At 32.1% G+C, this 24459-nt stretch overlaps 3 protein-coding genes across 6 annotated transcripts; 2 read left to right on the top strand and 1 right to left on the bottom strand.

The window, feature by feature from the left end:
- The first annotated feature begins 1091 nt into the window (after positions 1-1091).
- LOC131931392 (E3 ubiquitin-protein ligase CHIP) lies at positions 1092-6886 on the top strand. Its single transcript, XM_059288198.1, has 7 exons — positions 1092-1378; positions 1581-1779; positions 2592-2757; positions 2951-3023; positions 3400-3456; positions 3663-3779; positions 4039-6886. The coding sequence occupies exons 1-7, from the start codon at positions 1289-1291 to the stop codon at positions 4162-4164; spliced, it is 828 nt and encodes a 275-aa protein (XP_059144181.1). The 5' UTR covers positions 1092-1288; the 3' UTR covers positions 4165-6886.
- A 1489-nt stretch (positions 6887-8375) lies between these two features.
- LOC131931395 (target of rapamycin complex subunit lst8) lies at positions 8376-15048 on the top strand. Of its 4 annotated transcripts, none has more exons than XM_059288203.1 (10): positions 8376-8495; positions 9219-9353; positions 10976-11023; positions 11412-11574; positions 11851-11926; positions 12084-12158; positions 12766-12843; positions 13021-13145; positions 13302-13444; positions 14321-15048. In XM_059288203.1, the coding sequence occupies exons 2-10, from the start codon at positions 9323-9325 to the stop codon at positions 14437-14439; spliced, it is 858 nt and encodes a 285-aa protein (XP_059144186.1). In that variant the 5' UTR covers positions 8376-8495; positions 9219-9322; the 3' UTR covers positions 14440-15048. The 4 variants fall into 4 exon arrangements, with proteins under 4 accessions (XP_059144186.1, XP_059144184.1, XP_059144187.1 ...); XM_059288201.1 differs by having other exon boundaries at positions 10972-11023; XM_059288204.1 differs by lacking the exon at positions 8376-8495 and adding an exon at positions 8851-9012.
- Positions 15049-15237: 189 nt separating this feature from the next.
- On the bottom strand, positions 15238-18917 carry LOC131931393 (membrane protein BRI3). The gene is made up of 3 exons (XM_059288199.1): positions 18671-18917; positions 17889-18157; positions 15238-17091 (listed from the first exon to the last, which is right to left on the bottom strand). Exons 1-3 carry the CDS (start codon positions 18723-18725, stop codon positions 16960-16962), a joined length of 456 nt encoding a protein of 151 aa, XP_059144182.1. The 5' UTR covers positions 18726-18917; the 3' UTR covers positions 15238-16959.
- Positions 18918-24459: the final 5542 nt, after the last annotated feature.

Here is a 24459-nt window from a genome sequence, read left to right as displayed (position 1 = left end):
TCAGCACTAGCCAGATAAAAAAAATTCGAATATTGCTTTAATACAGGAAAGTGCAGTTGACATCTAGTCTGTTAACTGTTACAGTACAAATAAACAGAAATAGCTTGTTGATTTTTTTTTTAAATTCTCAACTTGGTAAGGGTACGATATGAATAAAAGCAAAATTGATTTGATTCAAGTTGGAATCTAACATAAGTAACATAATTTAATTTAGCCCATTGTCTATATTTTAAAATAATTGTTTGAGTTTATGATGCTTTTAATTGTGTTGGCATAAAAATTACTTTTGGTAAAATGCACCCGTTCTTAATATAACATTCTCTATTTGACTATTCTTAAAAGAACGCGCATATATTAATTATTTATTATATATGCCTCATGCAATGAAGGTTGGACCGTGGTTGAGCATTAACTCGAAAGTTGGGCTTCCAAGTATGTTTCCAGACCGACTTAGTCGTGCATAAGTAGCACACATAGGCTGTGCTGGGCGCCTGACTCTAGAATTTAGATCTAGCTTATCGATCTAGATTTATCTAGTCTAGATCTAAATTCTAGTAATGCTTGCATACTATAACCATACTAATTTTTAACATCACAGAAATACGTTAACTCTTTAGTTAGGCCTAGATTTTTAAATTAGACTATAGAGATTACTAGACTATATAAAACTATGTAAACGTAGCGTAGATCTTGTGGCCTAGATCTATATAGTTTGTTCAGCTTTTTTTTCAACCATTCTAAATAGCTGAACTATGTTATACTGCGATTATTAATTAGAACAAAGAAAAACAAAGGCAGGTTTCTACCAATACCTCCACCGTGGTCCCTATCCAACACCCCCCTCCCTTGACTCTACGCCACTGATAGGCATAAATAGTAGTATGTGCGCGAATCTCTATAGTAGTCTATAGTCTTGTTAATTGCAGTTTCTAAAAAATAGTTTAATGAATATCATTGCAGTAAAATATATAAACATTATACATAATTTTTTGTCAAGCCACTGTGCCACTTGACAAAAAATAGGTCTAGCGTATGTTTAATCTGAAAAACGTAGATTTTTGGCAATATTCGGTTTTGTCACGGTGAGGTACCGCCCACATTGAGAATTATGGGAAGTAAACATGGAGACAAAACAATGAAGTGTTGACTGTTGAAGAAAAGCACGCATTTTACTAGATTTTAGTAATTTATCATTCTACATTGCGTATTTTATTTGACCAATAAATAATATTTAAGAAATACTAATCATTTTGCTGAAGTCAATGTTACATAAGCAAAATTAGCAGAAATGAGTGCGTTAGAATTAAGAAATCAAGGGAATAAATTGTTTCAAGCACGAAAATACGACGATGCAATCGCATGTTACACGAAAGCTATCGTAAGTTTTTTCAATATTTTTTTTCATCAACTTTGTAAGTCTTCATTCTAGATCTAGACTTAGTCTAGATCTAGAACCAACTGGAAGTCTCTGATATACTTTGCTATTTTAATATTTTTTAGGCCTATTTCATTTTTTTTTCAAAATTCAATAGAATTGGCCTATCTAGTCAATTTAAAAAAATATTTTTTTTTGTCCTCAGATAAAAAACCCCAATACAGCTTTATTCTTCACAAACAGAGCCTTATGTCATTTGAAGCTCAGGCAGTGGGAGAAAGCAATTCTAGATTGCCAGAGAGCTCTTGAAATTGACAGATCATGGGTAAAGGGGCATTTCTTTCTAGGCCAAGCCTACCTGGAGCAAAATTTGTATGATGAAGCAATAGCAGCTTTAAAGAGAGGTAGGCCTATCTTTTTTTAAAAATGATTTTTTAAGTTTATTAATGGTACACTCATATCAGGTTAAAGTTTTGGTTATTTTAAGAACAATTGTGCTAGGTCTGACGTTACTACACATCAGGGATGTGACTTTTCCAAATGTCATCAGATTTCCAAATTTTTCAGAATTTCTGAATTTTCAGTCCAAAATTTAAGCCGACATTTATTAAAATAATACAGAAAAAATGTATTCTATCTATGTTGCTGCTCTTTAATCTCACATGCATGGAATTTAGCTATAATTTCTATGCCAGTATTTTAATTCACCCTCTGTTTTTAAAGTTAACCCCTCTACTATTTCACTCTGCTTTTCATTTAATGTTGGAACCTCCGATTAATTTTGAAATACCTGCAAAAGGTGACGATCTGTCCGGGTTTTTAAAGTGTTGATTCTAAATATCATCCATAGTTTTTTCAAGTATTAATTCCAAAACACTGTTAAATAAATTATAGACCTTTTCTAATTTCAGCTAATCATCTGGTCAATTTCTTTTTCTATCACATTAACTAAAACTTTCAAATTACAATCGAGAATTAGGCTCTTTACTGTTTGAGTCTTACATTTAAAAAAAAATATTGATACCATCTTTAATTAGTACAATAATGGTGTGAGACTGATTTGTAATAAAGTAAAGCATTAAGTCTGGTCCAAAAAAAATTCTGTGTTTTTTCATGGTCTGGTCTGGTCACATTTGTAAAGCATATAGTTAATCTAGCTACTATCTTGAGAAAGGTTACACTGTTTGCTATTGCTTTAATAGAATTTAAATTTCAGCTCATGATTTATCGAAAGATCAAAAGCTGAACTTTGGAGATGATATTACAAGTGCTCTTCGAGTTGCCAAAAAGAGACGTTGGAATACAATAGAGGAGAAACGTATTCAACAAGAGGTTGAACTTCAGTCATATTTAAATAGACTCATCAATGAAGACAAGGAAAGGTGGGTGCAGTTGTATAACCTGCTTGTGATAGTTGTCTAATATGCTTTGCTAAATTCACAGTATGTTTTATTAATCTATTACTGATATCTAATTCTATAGTTTATCTTTAGCTTAAATAAATTGAAATTAATATTTGTTGTACATTTTACAATAATAGAAAGTTTTATATTCTGAATACGATTATCTTTACAGGCAAATTATTGGTCTTAAAAAGCAAGATGAAATGGTTAGCTGTGAAGACTTTGATAATATCATAGAAACAACAGTAAGTCTGTTAATTAAAAACTTAAATTAGTTAAACTGAGAGATAATGAATGTGTGCAGGTAATAAGAATCAGCTAATTTTTGTCAATAGCAAAAAGTAAAAAGTTTCTTTGCCTTTACTATTATTTCTAATTCAGTTTGTACAACTATTTACATTTTTCTTGTAATTGTATTCAAGCTTAGTAAACCAAAATAATTTCTCTCAGTTTATTGTTATGAGTTAACACTGGGTTCAGTTGAAGAAATAAGTTTAGGATTAATATGCCTTGTCAGTGTCATCCATATTCAATGTGTTTGATACTTGCATAATATAGTTAGTTAAACAGTAGAAAATCACACTGCTAAGGGAATGTTAATTTGTGTAATTTTTTTTTTAGAATAAAAGATTAGCTGAAGTGAACCAGCTGTTTGTTCAGTTGGATGAAAGAAGGAAGGTAATAAAATAATTCCTTACATAATGTGGTGAAACAAACTAAAATTATTTAAAGATTCACTACATCTGTTAATCTTTGGTTTAAGATATAGTGTACTTTTTCTTAACAGTAGTGGTAGATTTGATTTTTGCACATGCATACATTCTTAGTATTAACTTCTATTGTTTTAAGCTATAAAGTAAATATTTTTATCTCAATCTTCAAAGAAAAGGGATGTTCCAGATTATCTTTGTGGGAAAATTAGTTTTGAGATCATGCGAGAACCAGTAATAACACCCAGTGGAATAACCTATGACAAGAAGGATATTATTGAACACTTACAGGTAAGTTTCTAAACTGTTACAGTATGGTAATTATTATCACTTAGAGGTAAGCTCATAACCTACATCAAGATTGACATTTTTAACTTTCAGCTCATTTATGACGAAGAAGAATATTATCGCATGCAACTAAGAAATGTTTCGCTAAGAAAACCTGACTTTTTTAAATTGTACTAATGCTTTAATTGAATTAAGAATTTTGAAAATTGTCTTATTAATGACCCTTATTAAAAAAAAAAATTGTTGCCTTTTTTTTAAACAGCGAGTTGGTCACTTTGATCCAGTCACACGCACAGATCTAACACAAGAACAGCTGATTCCAAACTTTTCTTTAAAAGAGGTTATTGATACATACCTTGAAGAGAATCCTTGGGCTGAAGAATTCTAAATCAGTGTTTGATACTGAATGGATGGAAATTAGTTGCTATTACCACTGATTGATAAGTAGTGCGTGATATTTTCAAGTGTTGACAGTTACCAATTTTAAAAGTCATTTGTGTTTCATTTTCATTCCTAAATAATCTGGTAATAGCAAGTTTAAAGGTGTTTAGTATAATTATTCTATCACTTCATGTTTAATAAAAAGCAAGTTTTATTAATGATGAATGACATTGCTATTAAGGTTCAGGATGTGTCTGTATATGTGGAAAGGGGGGGGGGTCAATGCCTTAGGTGATAATTTAGCAATAAGGTAAAAAGTGTGATGTTGCAAACATTTTGTATTTCTTAAAAATAAATGGATGAATAATGGAGGAGTGGGGGTGGAAAATTTATTTTAAATGAGTGTTGGAAAGGGAGAGAAAGCAGCTAAAATAACATGGTATAATTTAGGATGACTCCTATTGTTTTATTTCATTTGTCTGGAATATTAGACTTCTTAAATGATTAAATTAGCACTAGCTAGTTTTCATTGTTCGGTATAATAAATGATTTATCTCAGTTTCAAATCATGCCTTATTGAAAATGTTTCTTTTAGTTTTAATAAGCTTTTAAATAAACAAAATTAAAATTGTTGAGTAACTAGTAAAATGCTGAACTGCCTCTGATTTTATTACTATAAGTTTTTACATTTCCTTCATTTGACATCATCTTCAACATCATTTATTTTTATTTTTTTACATTTTTTTTTCTGGATTAACAAAGGTGCATTTAACTGTTACGTACACAAACCCATATTTGAGTTTTCCACTATTTTCACTAACATTTGGTGTAGAGTTATTTAAGTGAATAGTTTTACACTTTGGGGACCTGTTGTATAACAAGTGTATTCATTTCTGCTAAAATACATGGTTTGAACATTATTTATTCTAGTCAGGGATGATCTTTTCACCCATCTTTAAAGGTGGAATATTTAGCTTTTATATTTGACTTATCTTGTTGATCTGAAAACATTTGTGAAGTGTTTTGTCCAAAAAACGTTCTTATTTTACAAAATTAATAATTACTTTTTCAATAAAACATCGTTTCTAAATAAAATTGTTGGTAAAATGAGTGTACCCATGATTTATTTTTATCATAACGATGTACATTTATCACTCTGGTTATCTTATTTATATTTGTAAATATATGTATATACCAGGGTGAGTGATTTTATATATACATATATATATATATGTATGTATGTGCACATGTATTTGTATATTCATATATATATAGTGTTCATTCATTCTGTTTTTTCTCTTAACTGTTTATTTTTCTCTTGCTTTACAAAATAAATTTGAATGAGGTTTAAACTAAAGTTTGTGTATAAAGTTTATTATAATTTTATTTTGCATTTTTGTTATGGTTAGTGGTCATCCTTTATGACAACTACGTAAGAAGCAATGGGTTAATGTTAATGTTCTCATGATGATTTTAATGACTGTTTGAGTAAGAAAAAATCCCAATTTTTTTGGTAGCTGTCATAAATGGATGACCTATTGATGGAATTGTTTTATTAAGTATTCTAGATAAATGGCACTGTTTTCTGCAATTTTTTTTTTTATTTTGCTCTGTGAATTTTTTTTTATCTTCATATATTAAAGAGGAGAATAAAGGAAGCACAGAGGAGATAATGAAACCATCAAGCAACAAAATCAAAATAAGTTAAATCACTTTCGAATTATTTTTGCCTTCACATTTCTGCTTACTTTTTAACGTTTAATAAAAAGGCATGCTAATATATTTATTGTACAAGAATTTCGGTGATTTTTGTTTTGTTAGAGTAGTTAAGGGTAAATTATTAATGCTCCTTATAAAACATAAAAAAAGTGTGTTTGCTATCAATATGGTGCAAATTTTAATTCCCTTTTATTTGACTGAAATCATGAACTTATACCTCATTCTCTGTAACCCACTTAATATATAGAGCTCACTGCCACTTGAGCTCTATGGGAGAAAAAAAATCATTAATTCAGCAATAACTCACTGAAGAAAATGTTCAATCAGCTGGGCACAAAATTCTTTTTATATTGCACCCTATAAGTGTATCACTACTTAACTTAAATTTAAAATTGACATAATGTTCAGAGCCTCACTGAAAAAGTAAGCAGTAATGACTGGTATAAATATTGACTTTTTAAATTATCCTGAAACAAAAAACCTGAATTTTAATAAAGGAACATGTTTATTTCTGGAAAAAAAATATTCTGAGATTGCAACCTGTATTTATTTTTTTATTCAATGCCACATTATTGGTTAGCACTATTCTTTTTATTTTGCATAGAGTAAATCAAAGCTTTTTAAAAAATTTCTTGCTTTCTAAAATTGGACCTGATGATGAGTTTTTGATGATTGGCAGATAGGGCAAGTGAAGGTTTGCTGCTTGTACTGATACAGTACCTCATCATAATTGCTGAAATCAATGTTCACGTTTGTAAATATGGAAGATGTTACAATAACAAAGGTCTCTGTCAATTTAACTCTAAATCTGTTTACACATTTAATTTATATTTGAAAGAGGGATTTGTGTCTGCTCTTATGAAATGGTTTTGTTCATTTCCTCTTCTGTTAAATTTCTTGGGAGATATTGCTAAGCAAAGCATATGCTTCTGCTGAAATATTTGTGTTGAGATCATTTTTGTTTTAATGTTAAGAACTTTTAGAACTGAAATAAAGGACTTGAAAAATTAGCTCATTGCTTTTACTATTTTTTAAACTCTAATTTTGAAGAGTGTCTTGTCTTTTCCATATTCTTTTCTAATACTTTTTTTTAGTAATAATGGTCCTATAGATGTTCCTCCTCTGTTTGCTAAAATTAAAGTTTGGTTAATAATAATTTGAGTTGATTTAAGACCATAAGTCTACTCAGTTTTATTATAATCATCACAGAATAATCTATTATTAATTATCTTTAAATTTGTGCTGTTAAATTGTTTTGTTATTGACTTAGTCCTCTTTACTCCTTGTAGGGCATAGGGCCTCAAACATAACCTTCCACTTTGTCCAGCCCCCAGCTGTATATTTGGCTGCCTCCCAACGGCATTCTTGTCAGTGTTTCTTCCAGACATTTTTTTTCCGGGGGGTGGGGGGGGGGGGGGGTCTTTAGTTCTTTGACTCCACCTCGCCTCCCCTTGGCATTCCATTAAAGGACCTGATGTGTCACCCAGCACCACTTTCTCTTTCTGATCTATGCTGCCACAGGCTCATGCTTTGTCCTTCTCGACAGGCCTGAAACAGTGGGTGGCTCGTACATCCCAGGGACCCGCAAGGCTGTGCTGGTAGGAGCTTAGTGCTTTTGGCAGGTTTAAATGTAGGTCAGGCTAAATGTTGTGCCCTGGTCCTCCAGGTTAGGGGTTGGTGATGGGCTAACAACTCATCCAAGTAAAACAAATACAGAAACTAAAATTACCCCACTCCTCAGAATAACCAGCGCTCTTCTAAGGAGAATAATGACATGATGCAGCATAGTGTTTTACTATCATATAACGAAGTAGGTGGACTTGAATAATTACTAATCTGAATAAAGGTTGTACATCCTGAAAGCTACTCAATAAATTATTGTTTTATATTTTGTAAAGATCATGTCTTTAAAAAAAGTTATTCTTAACTACATGTTAGTCTAAATTATTTAAAATTAAAAACCTACAGTCTATGAAAAATTATTTATGCATCAGTTAAAAAAACAAAAAACAAACAAGAGCAAGCAAGAGTTGCTTCAATTTTAAACTTAGGGCTAGGGTGTCCCAATCATAGAGTCTCTTCCAGGCATCTCCTTCGACCCCCCCCCCCCCCCCCCAACGAAACGGATTTTATATAGAAGATATATACTTTTAACAGTGTCCGTCATTTCCCCCCCCCCCCTCCCCCGTGGAGGAAAAAAGGGTCTGGAAGAAGCACTGTTCATAGACCATCCGAAAATGACGTCACGCCGCAACCTCAATTCTCCCCCTTCCCCCCCCCCCCCCTTTCTTTAATACTGTGTGACGTCGTTTATGGACGACACCTAGGTCTAGATTTTTAATCTGTAGGCCTATTAAAATTAAATTAGGAATTTATGAATCTTATTTTTTTCTATTTTACTCATAATCATAAACGTTTATTACTGTTGCATGATAGGGCATATAGACCTATGGGCCTCGTGTTTGTTATTGAAAATTCTAGGCCATAGAAAGCTCAATAGACAATAAAGGGAGACAATGCTTATCAGACTGATAAAGATGGCGACTACCACTATTTGAGTTCGATCTACAATCTACTTTGAATGCTCGGCTTACTTCTTTAATACAATTAAGAATTTCGGTATATTTTCGTGTATTTTATTATTGCATTATCATTTAAAAATCATGTCCCTTTGAATCATTTTTTTTTAAAAAGTACCCGTCCTTGTTGATAGGCAGAATGGTCTAACTAAATTATTTTTTTCGTTTTTCTACTTTTGCCTAACATTACTATTTGGTCCTGCCGAACTCAAGACTCGAGTCAAGAAATAATAATAAATATTAGACTAGATCTAGAATCTAGATCTAAATAAAATCTCAGTGAGAGTGAGAGTTTATTTATTGTCTCACTGAGTTCACTGACTGATTTCCTAAATCAGATTTAGTCTTGTAATAACTAACTTTTTGTGTGTCTCTTCTTCAGTTTATCACCACTGCGAGTTCTCAAACAAATTAAATCATCTCAACTTCTAAACTAAGAACTAAGAATGAATCCAGTCCAGAAGCAACTCTAACTCTCTAGCTTCCTTTTTTATAATATTAATAGCGTCTGCTTTAAATATTCTTGCTTGTCGAGATTTTGATCATTATCTGATCTGGTGGGTGTTGTGTTGTTAAGCAAGTTAAATAGGGCGTAAAAAGGCTAAGGCATAACTAACTAAACTATATTTACTTATTTAGACTTTTTAATCTACTAGTTCTACTACACTACTACTAGTTACTAGAGCTATATCTTGTACTACTAGAACTAGACTAACTAGAGTACTTTACTTTTTTAATTAATAATATCTTCAATGCTTCACAGTGCCAGACAAAAGGATAAATGGCAAATGGTGGAGGTGATCCTGTGATTTTAGCAACTGCTGGATATGATCACAGAATTCGGTTTTGGCAGGCTCATAGTGGCATATGTCACAGAACTGTACAACATCCAGACTCAGTATCCTTTAGCTTAAACTTTAAACTGGCTTTAAACCTTTAGTAATCTAATCAAGGTCCAAAGACTAATCTGGCTGTGTTAATATGTATGTAAATCTGTAGTTTATTGTGGTTGGCTTATCTATAGCAGTTCTTGCTGTAGTGTTAGCTAAAATTACTAAAAATAAAAACCAACATGCATTTTTATTTACATTTGATATTAAATTGTTTTAGTTTCATTGACTTAGAGAGTCAGAAGAATTACTTTTTGCAGTGATACCTGAAGGGTATATTAACTTACTAAATTTGTTTCATTATCTACACTACATGTTATGTTTAAAATGTTAAGTTTTTAAAATTAAAACCACAACCCAGCCAGCTTTTTCTTTTTTAATTACATTTTTTGCCATTTTAATTAAAGTGCTTGTATGTAAATAATTAAATGTAGTGCTAACAAGAGCATCAATAGTTGGTACATTTACTTTAGTTCTAACCAGGCCATCTTAAAATTATTGTTTACACTAAATATTTCAGAAAAATCCCTTCTGCTATAGCCATATACAGAAACATTAACCTAACCTTTGGTTATGATAGAGTTGACTTACAATAGTATTTTGTAAAATTCATCCAGTAATATGACTGTTATTAACTAATTATTGATTAATAGGTGGGGACAGCGTGGTCGAGTTGGTAAAGCTCATGGTTGCTAAACTGAAAAGTCTCGAGTTCAAACCCTTGGGCAGATGAGGCTCGTTAGCTGGGGACAGCCACTCTTCTAGGAGAGACAACTCCAAAATCAAACAACTGCTGCCTTGTAGTTTGTTCTTGGTTGGACAAAGACTATGGAAGCAAAAAGAAAAGCAGGCTGAAATCTGAGTCAATGGCCTCAATGACGCATAACCAGTTAAAACGTATCCTTAATTGTGATGGAGGTGTGGTCGAGTCTGCAAAAACAACAACTCATGGTTGATAAAATTCGAAAAAAGTCTCGCGTTTAAACCCTCTGGCAGATAAGGCTCGATCCCTTCCAACACTAAAAATTAAGAATGAAGAAGAAGAAAAGAAGAAGATTAATAGGTTGCTTGGTCTGTACCAAATCATTGATGTTTATGGAATTCAATTATCTTTTGAATCGGCTGTTTGCTTCATTACCTTTAATTTTAATTTTAAATAAGACAAAAAGGATCCAGTTACGGCTTAAAGTCATTTTTCTATTTACAAAACTTACACAGCTTTACATTAAGTTACTTAAACATTTAATTGCAAATTGTTTTAAAAAAATTTCCCTTTTAGCGGGTCCATAAGGCAGATGAAGAGTTCTTCTGCTTTGCTGACCTCAGATATTAAGTAATAATATGATCAGCACTATGCACAGCCCTTTATTTTCCTAAGTTAGGTAGGTACCCATTAGTTCTTGGGAGGGGGGGGGGGGGAAGGGTGGGTGGTGGATTATAAACATTCAACTTATGGGTTAGTAACCAAGTGCTCTACAAGTTGACCATGCATTTCATAACAAATTGTTTTCATCTGAATGGTAAAACTTGAAGTAATTTTTGTCCTTCTAATTGTTTTGTTTGTTAACCTTTATAGTGTATTAGGCAGGTCACAACTTGAAAATATATTCCTTAATTCATTCCCATCAAGTAAATGCTTTAGAGATTACACCTGACAAACAGTTAATAGCAGCTGCAGGTATGTTTTATCTGCTTGAATATTTTTCTTTAAGATAATTTTAAAAAGAACAGTAGAGTCTAATCATTTAGCCGTAAATACTTACAACTACTTTTCTTTCCTTTACTATTTCACTCTGTTAATCAAGGCTTGTCATTAATGTTACAATTTGTCAATAAATAAATAATGTTACGATTTATCAATATCATTACACTTCTTTATTAAATTACTACCTCTATGATTAGAAATTAAAAGCTTATTTTAAACACATTTTTTTTGTAGTTTATTGAATCTGGAAGCAATAAATCTTTCACTTTCTTCAATTACAACTAAAGTACTATAATATTATTAGACCAATAACATTAATTTTATGTAAGTTTAATCTATGGTTTTTAAAAATTCTCTCCAGGCTATCAGCATATACGCATGTATGATGTGAACACATCAAATCCAAATGCTTTAATCAATTATGAAGGCATACAGAAGAATGTGACTGCCGTAGGTTTTCATGAAGAGGGTAAATGGATGTACACAGGTGGAGAGGATCACACAGCTAAAATTTGGGATCTCAGGTAAAGTGGTTCTTTGCTAGCTGTTGCAGCACCTAAAGTCACTTTTTACCTTCAATTTTTAGGGCTAAAAGAATAAAGAAACTTTTTAAATAATAAAATGTGATTTACATGTCGAGATGTTGTTTATCTATTATTAATTAATCACATTGAAATTTAACTTTGTTTTAATGGATAAAATTAAAACAGTTATTTATAATATGTTATCTTAAAAACTTTTTACATTGCATCAAAAACATTTTTTTTTAAGTACAAATGTTTTTGTTTACATTCCTGCAGATCTAGAACATTACAATGTCAACGGATATTTCAGGTGAAAGCCCCAGTAAACTGTGTTACACTTCACCCTAATCAGGTAAAGCAGTTCATACTAATTATATAAGACAGACACTAAAATGTATATCCTAAAAATATATGTATTTTATTTTTTAACACACCCTTGTAAAATATTAATTAAACTCACGAATATGATTATATATTCAAAAGAGTAATTATTTGTTTGTTTCTAAAAGGGTGAATTGTATGTTGGTGACCAAAGTGGTTCTATACACTGTTGGGATTTGAAGACAGACATAAATGAACATTTGGTAGGTTATTTTGTTATACAGTTTAAATTTTCTTTTAAAAAGAAGTTTTAATTAAAAATGTTTTTTATAGAAACCATTATGCAAATAAATGTATTAAAAAAATCATGCCACAAAATACAATACACTACATAGTACTATGACTAGATCATGTACTAAGGGATAATCTTTAGCTTGATTTCAAGGCGGCAATTAGTGGGATGATTTGTGATTGGGGGATGTTTATGCTGATGAAGGGCAGGTGCAGTTTTGAAGTAGTGTAATAATGAATGTTTAAAACATGGTATTAGTATTACTATACAGGCATTGTCTGCTTTTATTTTATAAACAAAATTTTTTGTATGTATGCAGATAGATAGTAGGTATGTCATGTCATTCAAACCAAAAAAATTTCAAACTTAAGTTTTATTAGCTGTTGGTGTTAAAAAAATGATGCATGAAGAGAGGCTGAAATATAAAGATATTATTGGGTCTCCCTTGAGTGATTTACCATCAAACTGCCATCCTGTCAAGTGACCACTGGGTGTTCCAACTCCATAATTCTACCTAAAGTATTTTTACAAATGATAAAGTACCTCTTAAAATGATTGTAACTTTTATTTTGCTTCAGATTCCTGAACCTGATGCAGCAATTACTTCAGTCAGCATTGATCCAATGGGAACATTAATGGCAGCCGTTAACAATAAGGTAATGTATTTTTTGTATTCTTCAGTCTTACATGCCACCTGTTTCATGAGGTTTCAATGAAGATTATTTTTTTAAAGTGTATCAAAATTATAAAAAACAACAAAACATTAGACTAGAATGATGTAAAAAATCAGCTTATAATACTTAAAAAGTATAACCCTCCATCTGCTATAATAGGGCAATTGTTACTTGTGGACTATGAACAGCAGTCGTGCCAATGGACCATCCAATTTACATCCGAAAAAGAAGTTTCAGGCTCACAGTAAATACATACTCAAATGTCTTTTTAGCCCAGATTCCACGTAAGTTGATCAGTGATGAATACATGATTTTACTTACTATGTGTTTTTTGCTCAGAATAATAAACTTGTATAAGGCTTTTATTTTCTGTCACTATATAAGGATTTTTATTGGAAAAAATATTGCATTTTTAATTAAAACTATTTGTTGTCTACCAGTCTCCTAGCAACCACGTCAGCAGATGGTACCTGCAGGATATGGAGGACAGCTGATCTGTCTCTGTGTACAGAACTGAAAGATAAGTCACAGCGCTGGGTGTGGGACTGTGCTTTTAGTGGTGACTCCCAGTACATCATTACAGGTATATCATGTCCAAGTGTCCTTTTGGTTTAAGTTTAAAATTAGTTCTTTGAAAAAGTGCATGTGAATTAGGGACAAACTGGATATCTATTTAAAGCCAAGAGTAGTAATATTTTTTAATTGAAGCAAATCATTTTTGGCAAAATAAAAATAAAAAAAAGGACATCACAGAATATTGCCGGACTAGGTGATTTCTGAGGGAACCCGATCATGTAGTTTTGATATATATTTTTTCTTATTTTAACAAAGCTCAGATCAATTATTACTTGTTAATTAACTTTAAATAGTATTATTATTTTTCCTTGACTTAGTCATCTTTGCTCCGTATTGAACATAGGGCCTCCACCATTTCATCCGATCCCCGGCTATTAATTTTGCCGTCTCCTAAGACATCCCTTTTGGCTTCAGTTCTTCGAGAAGACTCCGCCTCCAGGTCTGTCTTGGGCACCCTTTCTTCCACTTTCCCTGAGGTTCCACTCAAGGCTCTTGCCCTGCTTTTCTCCATAATTCTATGTTGAACACTTTGTCCTGCCACCTCAATTTCAAATTCTAAGGAATCTGTTCATGAAGGTCTTTGGCTTTGGTTTCTGTAACTATACTTTGTTTTATGTGGATGAGTAGTTAACCCTTCACACAACACCCCAACCTGGAGGACCAGGGCACAATGTTTGGTCAGGCCTCTACCCTCGCAGATCTCACCTTGTTAGACTTGCCAGGAGCACTAGGCTCCCGCCAGCATAGCTCTGGGGGTAGCTGTAGCACACGGGCCATCCCACCACTTCAAGGCGGTGTAATTATTTTTCCTACAGATTGATAATTTCATATAATGCAATTTTTTTCCATTAATGTTTATGGTAGTCCAATTCCATTTTTTCAGCATCTTCAGATAATAATGCCAGACTATGGAGCGTAAACACAGGTGAAATCAAAAGAGAATACAGTGGACATGAAAAGGCAGTTGTGTGCTTAGCATTTAGGGATGAAGTGGTTTCTTAATGGTGTTCATGCTTTTGACCACTGTGTGATTTTGATTGATAAATGTTTGTTGTGTAAAAGGGAGTTTTCACAAGATTGATTGGAATATTTGAAAACTGTAAAAAAAAAATACCATTGTATTTTTGTGATACAATTGATGTTAATTTAAATCTTGACTGTATGGAATGTGTCTTTGATACTTTACAAAAGAATGTATTGAATGAGTTAAAACTTTCTAAATTTCTTAAAGTGATCAGAATTTTTTTGCAAAGTTATTTGATGTTGGATCATGTGCTCTATTTAAAGAATTAATCCCATAAAATATTAGGTTTTGTTTTTCTTTTTCAAAAGAAAAATTAAAAATTAAACCTTGAAAAAGTAGAAGCAAGCATAGATCTTTATATAAAAAGAGAAACTGGTCTTAAATGACATGCAGAACTTGATTAAGTCAATGCTGTTATCAGGGGCTATTTTTTTTGTTTGCAAATCACATGACTCAACTTCTATGTATATGAACTAGTCTTGTGAATTGTCTATAGTCAGTTTTAGGGACTATTACATTTTTGATGCATCTTTACTTTTACTGTACACATGCCAGATTTTTTTCAATAAAAATGATTTTGAAGTAAATTTAAGTTCTTCAAGTTTTTACATGATGCAAAAAGTTAGGTATGATTGTCCTGATTAAGTTGATTTCATCTGTGAGAAAAATGTTCTTATTTAAATATTTTGTTTTTGTCGTGGGGGGGGGGGGGGGGGGGGGATATGACCACTGACAACTCAAACTCAACCATAGTATAACATAACAAAAAACCTATAGCACATAATTTATTTTTTGATCTTATTTACAAACATAAGTCTAGAGTGATTTACAACAATTTACAAGTAAATTTAATTCTTTTCGTGGGCTATACAAAACATTCTTTGATAACAGAAATAATGCTACAAAACATATGTGTTTATGTGAATCTGCTTTAAGCACTTGTTAAAACATGTGTCATACATTTAAAATTATTTTAAAATTACGGCTCTTTAAAGCTGTTTTGTTTGTACAAATAAAATGCACATTGATTTAGGTGTGGATTTGATTACACAAGGCACAAAAATGTTTGATGCTTTCAATATACCAGAAATCAACAGCTAGGACTAACATTGTTCCATGATAAAAGAAACTTGTAATACTTCTGTTTTATGATGTATAACATACATTTATACAATAACAATTTAATTTTAACCTGCATTTTAATATATATGACATAACCAAGTTTAGAAACAACACAAGATTAATATACAGTGTATTATGGGTAATTCTAAGCAGTTTAAAATACAAACTATGACACATTTATTGGACATTTTATAAACATGAAAATAACAAGTGTGCAAGTTTTTACATGGGATCAAGGTGACTATCAAAGTTTGACTACCACTGGAAAAGCTAACCCAATGTACATGGCCAACCATCAGCCCAAGTACAACCAAAGTAACAGTAGTTTGATTAAAAATGTTTCATTTGTTTCACTATGATCAAGTCATCTTACATCTCTTTTTTAATTGCTTAGATAATGCTTGGTTATTTTGATGATAACTGTTTCAGACATGAATTGCAATTTTTTTTTCAATCAAGACTGAATCAGTTTTACAACAAAAAAAAATAAATTTTTAAAAATTTATTCAATAACGTAAAGAATTTTAAAAATAAATTTAGTTAAGCAAAAAAAAAAAAAACCACCACAAAATTAAAAAAAAATAAGACGAAATCCCTATTAGGAAATCCTACACCCCTTCCACTTATTTCCAACTTTTGGTCATAATTGTGCATAACAACTCAAACCTAAGTGCAGAGTTACATGGTGAACTGAAAATAAGTATTATTTTGAACATATTTATAAGCATACATTTTGATATCAGTGCAAAGTTACACTAATCCTTGAAACCTGATATAATAATAAAGTAATTGACACTTAAAAGATTGCATCATGTAAAACAGTATACTATACAAAAAAAAAAAAACAACCCTCACATGCCCATCCTTCACTGTTATACAGTGCAGAAAATATTTTGTAAACTAAAACGTAGTCTTTTCTTCATATTTTCACTAAGCCAAATTTGGTACACCACTAAGCAAAATGATAGGTAATATTTATAACTGAAATTAAATTCTTTAAACAAAATATTAATTTCAATCCATGAAGAACTCATTGTTTACACTTTGATTGGAATGCAATGTTTTATCATATTATTAATACATTGAACAAATCACTAATTTGAGTAATCCATTTCTTAATGTTTAAAAAGAAAAAGTGCTTTTGACCTAAAACCATAATTTTAAATTATCATTGTGTAAAACAAAAATAATTTATTTAAATTTTTTTAATATTTACTTTTTTGGAAAAAATAAAGCTACGAAGCAAAAAATTGCCCTAATAAAGTATGTTTAGAAATTAAACATTTTTTTTGTCATCTAACATCTGAAATTTGGTCACAAGTTAGTCAGAGAGCCTAATGTTTAAATCCAATGCTGTACTTGGCTTATCAGATGGTCTAACCAAACACTGCACCACAGTTTCCACATCGTCTCTGGCGCATGGCCAAACAACACAAGATACCAATAGGGAAGAACAGGATGGCACACAGCACACCAAGGCAGGTGAAATCATCTTCCAAATAGCCAACCTGTAATTCATCAAATTATACATCACTTGTAATAAACTATAAAAAATATACTAAATATTACAGAAAGATTTTTAAAAAGTTGGCTCAACATTGATGGGTGCTCGACAAGTCTGGGAAAGTAAGGGAAGCTAGATATGAAGCTAGTCACACAATTCCTCTATTTGCAGAGGTCACAGAAACATAAACTTTATTTAATCTGATCTATGGTCCATCAGGGTGAAAGAATACATTAATGTTAAAGACCAACAGCAAATAAACTTTTTGTATTTTACAATTTTTTTTATAGGAGATGGGGGGGGGGGTTTCAAGTTCTTTAACAAATTAGACTATACATAACTTTAAGCTTCATGCAGTATCTTTAATTTAATGGCATTGTATTTTCAAGTTAAATTAAAAATCAAAGAAGAGTAAAGATTTTTAGTTTATTGTGAACTGCAAATAAAAAGTTCCTTTTTTAACCTGATGGTCTATGGGCAAGTGAAGTAGAGTTCACATGTTTTACTTTCTCTAATATGAGCAAGATTCCCATCAGAGATGGGTGGACTCAGGGACATTATGTAGACTTGAAGCCAGATTTAACTCAAGATAAGGATAATAAGACTTTAAGATTTGTAAGATTTACAGAAATGTATCCGAAAAAATGCTATAAAAACTCTACTTTTGATCTACAACGGAGATTGAAACAGCATTTAAATAAAATGAAAGATGCATAAATGAAAAGATGTACACATACTGCATTGAATATTATTCTAGAGAACTAGTTCACAAAGCAACTTGTAGATTGAAAAATTGCTTACCCTGCATGCAGGGCAACCACCTACAACAACCACTGACTGGGTGGGCTGCGTGATGACAAGGTTGTTACTTGTTTGATACGAGGGGACAGCGCCAGCAGGGGGAGGGTAAGAGTAGCCTGAGTTAGGTGGGTATTGGCCAGCTGGCTTGTCATAGCCTGGAGCTGGTGGATACCCAGCTTGCGGAGCTGGTGGATATGCAGCTCCAGCTGGTGGGTACTGGTAAGCCCCTGCAGGTGGTGGATTCACAGTTCCGTACGAAGGCTGGTAAGCTGTATAAAAAAAAAGAAATTGCCCATATATTAGAATGCTGTTATAAGGAGATTAAACAATTCTTTACTTTATATCTTTTATACCTTTTCACACCAACTGAAGTTTAATTGTTGGTGTTGTGATAATAACTTTCAAATTTTTATTCCCAGCAATACACTTGCTCAGAACTAGTTAAAATTTATGATCAACCCACAACAATAGTTCAGTAGTAGCAGTACAAGGTTTAACAAGTTAAGAGACTGTATAAATCTCATGCTATAATTAGTTCAATAGTTCAGAAATTTTTTTTTTAACATGCTAGGCTATATTTTTATACTAATTACTATACAAGGTATACAATTTTAGAAATATTTTCTTGACCACCACTCATACATTTTTTTTTATGTATGCACCTTTATTTTTTATATAATTTAGATTTTAAAATAAATAGACAAAAGTAAATGGAGTTTGAATACCATTAATTATCTAATTAGGTATTCTAAAGCCATTAAAAAACTAAATGGTGTACCTACCTCCAGCAGGTGGCATTTGTTGCTGACTTTCATTGTAGGTTGGTGGGGCAGACATTTTTATCAGTCTGAAACTTATCAACACAGACAATTTTACTTCCTTTCTTAACACGTTGGTTAAGTAAATAAATACTATACACAAATTGGGAATTCCAGTTTTCACATAGCAAACAAGGAAGTAAACAGGAGTTAAAAGTTTTTAAAATATCACATGGGGTCACATGAGAAGATTGTTACTATAAATAACATTGCCCTCATGAGAATGTTTTTAAATGAAAATAGGTTAGTTAGACTATAAGGAAAAAACCATACAATGTAACTTCAAGGATAATTAAGTAATTTTTTTTTTAAATAGGCAATGCTGGCTAGTCAAACTCCACTACTGGTTTAGTGTGGACTTGCATCAGTAGTTAGAAGAACTTCCTATACTACAGAGTAATGGGTAGATCATAATTTAATCACTCCTGGGGGGGGGGGAGGGGGGGAGTACATTCTACAAAGTACATTTTTATAATTATTTTAAACTGAATTTCAGATATTATTTTTTTAAAGACTTTTTGTAATTTGAAATAAACATCAATATTTGTAATCTTGACCAAGGTTCAAACAATATTTGAGACAAAAATTGCTCTTTCAAAATCAAAACTTATCCACCTCTACTCATCAAGATATGGTATTTGTTAATATGATTCATACTGAAGCTATATTAAATTAAGCAAAGCCAAAACCTATGGTACTCTTCAATCATAGACCCAATTTTTTATGCACACAACAAGGAATTAAATTATTTAAACATTTTTGTACTATAGGCCTACACTTCAGTGCTAAAAATTTGAAGAAACTATAAATGTGCTGTTAAAGGTTTATCTGGTCTTAAAATGTAATGAACTGTCATTGTGCCAACTGTGTTGTTTGTTTTTAAACCTAAACTCAACAACTGCTTTTATTTTATCACTGTTTATAGTTTTTGTTAATGGGACTTTGCCTGTTTCTGTGTGTCTTGCAACTAAGGTTAAGTGAAACATGATGCTATTGCTGTGACAAGTGTCTTGAGCTTAATATCTTAGAAAACTCTTTATTTACTTCTACAAGTTACATTTTACGCCCTATTATTAAGATATCCAGTTCGCATACCAGGTAACTCAATATACCAGCATAGTTTTGAACTTAAGCTGGTGCAAAAATGTAACAGCTTTTCTAAAACTTTGCTTATCTATTCAATACAATTCTAAATTAAAATTCAAGAGATTTAAAATTCCAAGGTAAAACGTTGCAGGCAAATATTACTCATTTACTGACAACCAAATCTTAATAAATGATTTTAAAAGTACTGTTCGACCAATTAATGTCTATGCTAAATATTTCTTTAAAGATGGATTTTTCATGTTATTTATCAATATTGTGACGGTTTTATATGTACTTCTGCAACACTCTGCTTTTAAACTATCTAACTGCAACTAGTGATGAGACATTTTTTCATGCATTGAAAGAAATGATGTTACAAATAACATTTATTAGTAACATACATTACAAACTACGACGAAGCACGGGTTAGAATTAGATTGTAATTACGGGCGACATCATTCAGTGGGTAGGATGTATATATAATTAAATGTTGTGTATCAAGCTGATCTTCGAGTTTTATTGAATGCATGGAATTAAGAGTGTTCTTGTCCTCAACACAGTTTTAAACTATATGTGTGGAGGCTGATAGTTACCTCATATTGTAAGAAGGAAATTAATAATAGAAGAGAAAGAATGCCCCCCCCCCCCATATATGTAGTGGCGTGAATGCAGGTGTAGGATTAACAATGCACGTGACGGAGACAATTGACGAAGCACGGGTTAGAATTAGATTGTAATTACGGGCGACATCATTCAGGGGGTAGGTGTAGCAGTCACGTATCTAATTGCCCAGTGTGACCTTAGTGGGGGTTGAGACATTGTAGAAAAAGGAGGTAGACACGTGTAAAGTTAGAGGACAGTGTAGTGACAATAGTGTAGGGAACATTGAACTGTAGGTGTAGAAAACAAGTATATTGTGTAGTGATGTTAATCCTATTATATTCAATCATCGGATGCATATATAATTAAATGTTGTGTATCAAGCTGATCGTCGAGTTTTATTGAATGCACGGAATTAAGAGTGTTCTTGTCCTCAACACAGTTTTAAACTATATGTGTGGAGACTGATAGTTACCTCAGAAGGAAATTAATAGAAGAGAAAGAATCCCTGCCCCCCCCCCCCCCCACCACATACTACTTCATTCTGCTTCCGCTGATTCATACTTGCACACAACACATATACTATCACTACAACACATTCTTTCACAAATATTTTCTAAAAAATTCTTTTAATCAATTGCCTTTGTCATAATCTACCTTTAGTGTGGTCTTGTGTGCAGTTAACCCTACCTATACAAATCTACCCCTATACATACATCATATAGCTCAATCACAATCTGTATTTTTGTCCACAGGTGTCACCTGGTAGGCTTACTAAATACACCAAATTCTATACAGCTGGATTCAATATCAACCAGAGTTTCTTCCGGGGGCATCTCTTCGGGGGGGGGGGGGGGGGGGCAGAGACCCCCCCCCCCCGGACGAATTGAAATTTATATAGAAAAGAGTCTGGAAGAAACACTGATATCAACAGACAGAAGTAACACAGATAACAACTGAAAATCTCATTTTTGTTCAACTAGCCACTCAATCTATTTCTAATCTAGAGAGAACTCTAAAGCAGTCTAAGAGAAGTGGCAAGGCTCTAGCTCTACTCTAAACTTAAACTGATGCCACTAACTAAACTTGTAACACCGCGTTTACACTTGCGACATGTATACTATAAAGTATAGAAAAAAAACTTTGTCATAAGTTAATTTTATTACAGCAAGTTGGGGGGAGGGACTACTCACTTAGTTTGAAGTTTTCTTTTCTAGACATGTATAGAATACATGTCGCTAGTGTAAAGACAGTGTAAGATAAGAGACAAAAACTATGCTAATGGCTAGGCTTCAAAATAGGTTCAAAATATTGTCGATGTCATAGTTTATATCCACCCTCATGTAAAAATGGCATCAGTCTTCTTTTCCATCAAGTAGTTGATATTTAAAAATAAGGATTTGATAATGGTCAACTAAATCAGGTAGCAAAAACTGCTGGTCTGTAATGTATTTAATTAAGATTTCGCTCATGAATTAATTACTTGTCATTTTCAAAAGTGCTGCTGAAAGTAGGTCATAAATTGTGTGTGTTCCAAAGTAAAGAACTGGATTTATATTAACAAGCAGTTACACCCCTTTAGTCTCAAGCCCACTACAATAGAACATAATTAATTAAATATAACACTAAAATTAGGCATTTTGATGAAAATGTACACATTGTTAATCTAGATTAAGATATATTTAGATCTAGATCTAGACTGCTGGCAAAACTCAAGTCTTAGGAAAATGCAAGACATGAAATAGCAAGGCAGTAAAATGGTCTTTGTGACATTATTGTCTTGCATCTTACCCCCCACCCAATTGTTAAGCTAGTTGGGGTTTAGTTGTCAGCAAAAAAATTATACAGTACCTGATGATTTACAATGTATACTTCAAACACTTTTTAGTTTTAATGTTATAAGTTGCAATTTTGAATGAACAACTTCTTTCTATTGTGATAACTTTGAACACCACTTTGTTCAAAGCGGCCCAATACAACCTTCAGGTTGGAAATAGGGTTAGGCTATAAAAAAAAAAACAACACGTGTGATCTAGCTCTAATAACTTTCCATTTTGTACTCCTAAAAAAAAAACCTAAGACCAGTATTGTGTCACAAATTGTGTATTGCTTAATACCTGTAATGATTAGCTAGTAATTAAGCAGCCATATATCATATTTTTTTCTTGTATACCACATCGGCGTTTGACCAAGACCAGCTAGAGGTGGAATCTTGTATCTTAATATATAAAAGCCCATGTGCGCACTCCTCTCTCTTTCTATCTGTCACATTATTTTCCAAGGTTATGAGATCAGTATCTTAAGCAATATTTGGAGAACAGACTATTGTTGAAAATAATATGTTGAATGTATAAAATGTATATACTAAATTTGATTTAAAAACAGAAAATAAAAATAAATGCATATCCTAATGTAAAAACACATCTTTAATTACACAACCCGCAAAAGTGTATATGGTTGTGACAAGAATGGTCAAAAGATCATATAAGCAGCACAAACACAATCACATCACATGAAAAAAATTGAGAAAATATCATTGCATAACAATGTTAATAAAACATCTAAACTACTGAAAGTATGCAACACTATTGGCGTCATTGATTGCAGGATAAAAAAGCGAATTAAAAATCAAATGTTGATAATGATACACAAAATTAATGACATCATCTTCAAAAAGATTCGCTTCCCACATCTTCCAATTTTAGAATTTGAAAAAAATGAACTATTTCATTCAAACTGATTTAGATCTATAGATCTACTTTTATTAGACAAAAATAATAAAAATAAATTAGTTTAAAAAAAAACCCAAACACTTTTAATAAGTTTTGCCTAGGGCGCTAAATAACCTGGCGCCGGCACTGACACTATACTATTATACAATATTATAATTCCTGTGTACCAGTACCAATGGCTAGTGTAATTTAATATAAATATAGGCTTACTTGGTAATCTATCATTTTAGGTACGTAAAATCGCCCGCGACTTGTAATGTGAAAAACAGGTGACTCCTTAAATTTTAATACTTATTTCACATTTTGAGGAGGATTTATGTTTTTTTAAAATACAAACATGTTTTCTTGTTTCATTTATGTACCTGTTTTTAAACAATTGAATTAAAACTTTTCCGTAATAAATGAAGACTAGCGATGTTTCCAACAGATGCAACCATGCTCATTTACTATAGCAGTCATCTTGTTTAAGTTTTATTTTTATAAGCTTATAGCGCAAGATTCAAGGGGAAGCCACTCTATTTTACAAATGGCTGCTGTTTATATAGCAAATCTTGCTCTCAGACACTGCTGTTTAAAGTTAATTTCTGGCCTATATCGATATATTAGTTTTTCTCACTAAATCTAGAATTTACGCAATTATCAATTTAAACATGACCCACTGAATAATAGACATCCATATTTAATCCATTAGGCACTAACTTTGGGGTTTTTAGTTCGTTTTAAACTAAATTACTTAATTTAATATTTATTGTCAATCACTGCCATGTCCAGCACATCTCTCCATGACAACTCTTCTTAAGCTTGAAGCTAAAGAAAACCACAAATCAGGTTAGACTTTTAAGTGGCCATGCACCCAGAGTTCCTCACTAGTAATCATCAAATAGCGGTCACTTGGTTTTTAAAAAATAAAAATAAATTGGTTGTGATACGGACGCCGGTCTTATAAAAAAACAGCTCACAATATTTGATTTCTTTTTTCATAGACTGATAAAACTAATAATGCTTTACGTTCTCGCTCATTCTGTACCTACACTGTTGATATTTTTTAAATTCTATTAATTTTAATGAAACCAACTTTTGAATTTAGCCTCCGTTCTCCAAACCAAATTTTAAAATGCTTTTCTGGCATATCTAACCCTGCCACCTATGGTTTGTTGTTATGACACAGAAATCCCGCCATTTTGCGCGTGGTAAACATTTTAAATGTAATTAGTTGAAGGTCTCTGGAATTTGGCCGAAAAATCGCCGGAAATAAAACGTCCGGTCCGGGCGCCATATTGTTGTTAGCAACCGACCACGCCTCCAAGTTAGCGAGAAATACTACAATATATTTTT

The sequence above is a fragment of the Physella acuta genome, unplaced genomic scaffold (assembly GCF_028476545.2).
Source record: "Physella acuta isolate Inbredline_101_S28 unplaced genomic scaffold, ASM2847654v3 ptg001957l, whole genome shotgun sequence".
Taxonomy (NCBI): domain Eukaryota; kingdom Metazoa; phylum Mollusca; class Gastropoda; family Physidae; genus Physella; species Physella acuta.
This window is presented reverse-complemented; position numbering and strand designations above follow the sequence as displayed.

Bases quoted from the DNA above. Each gene is read 5' to 3' on its own strand.
- LOC131931393 (XM_059288199.1), bottom strand. From the start codon at position 18,725: ATGTCTGCCCCACCAACCTACAATGAAAGTCAGCAACAAATGCCACCT. The intron at 18,158-18,670 runs GTAGGTACACCA...TTTTTTATACAG, and splicing joins ACAAATGCCACCTGCTGGAG to CTTACCAGCCTTCGTACGGA. The intron at 17,092-17,888 runs GTAAGCAATTTT...GATGAATTACAG, and splicing joins GTGGTTGCCCTGCATGCAGG to GTTGGCTATTTGGAAGATGA.
- LOC131931392 (XM_059288198.1), top strand. From the start codon at position 1,289: ATGAGTGCGTTAGAATTAAGAAATCAAGGGAATAAATTGTTTCAAGCA. The intron at 1,780-2,591 runs GTAGGCCTATCT...TTTAAATTTCAG, and splicing joins AATAGCAGCTTTAAAGAGAG to CTCATGATTTATCGAAAGAT. The intron at 3,780-4,038 runs GTAAGTTTCTAA...TTTTTTAAACAG, and splicing joins ATATTATTGAACACTTACAG to CGAGTTGGTCACTTTGATCC.
- LOC131931395 (XM_059288201.1), top strand. From the start codon at position 9,237: ATGGCAAATGGTGGAGGTGATCCTGTGATTTTAGCAACTGCTGGATAT. The intron at 9,354-10,971 runs GTATCCTTTAGC...ATTCATTCCCAT, and splicing joins CTGTACAACATCCAGACTCA to CAAGTAAATGCTTTAGAGAT. The intron at 11,024-11,411 runs GTATGTTTTATC...AATTCTCTCCAG, and splicing joins ACAGTTAATAGCAGCTGCAG to GCTATCAGCATATACGCATG.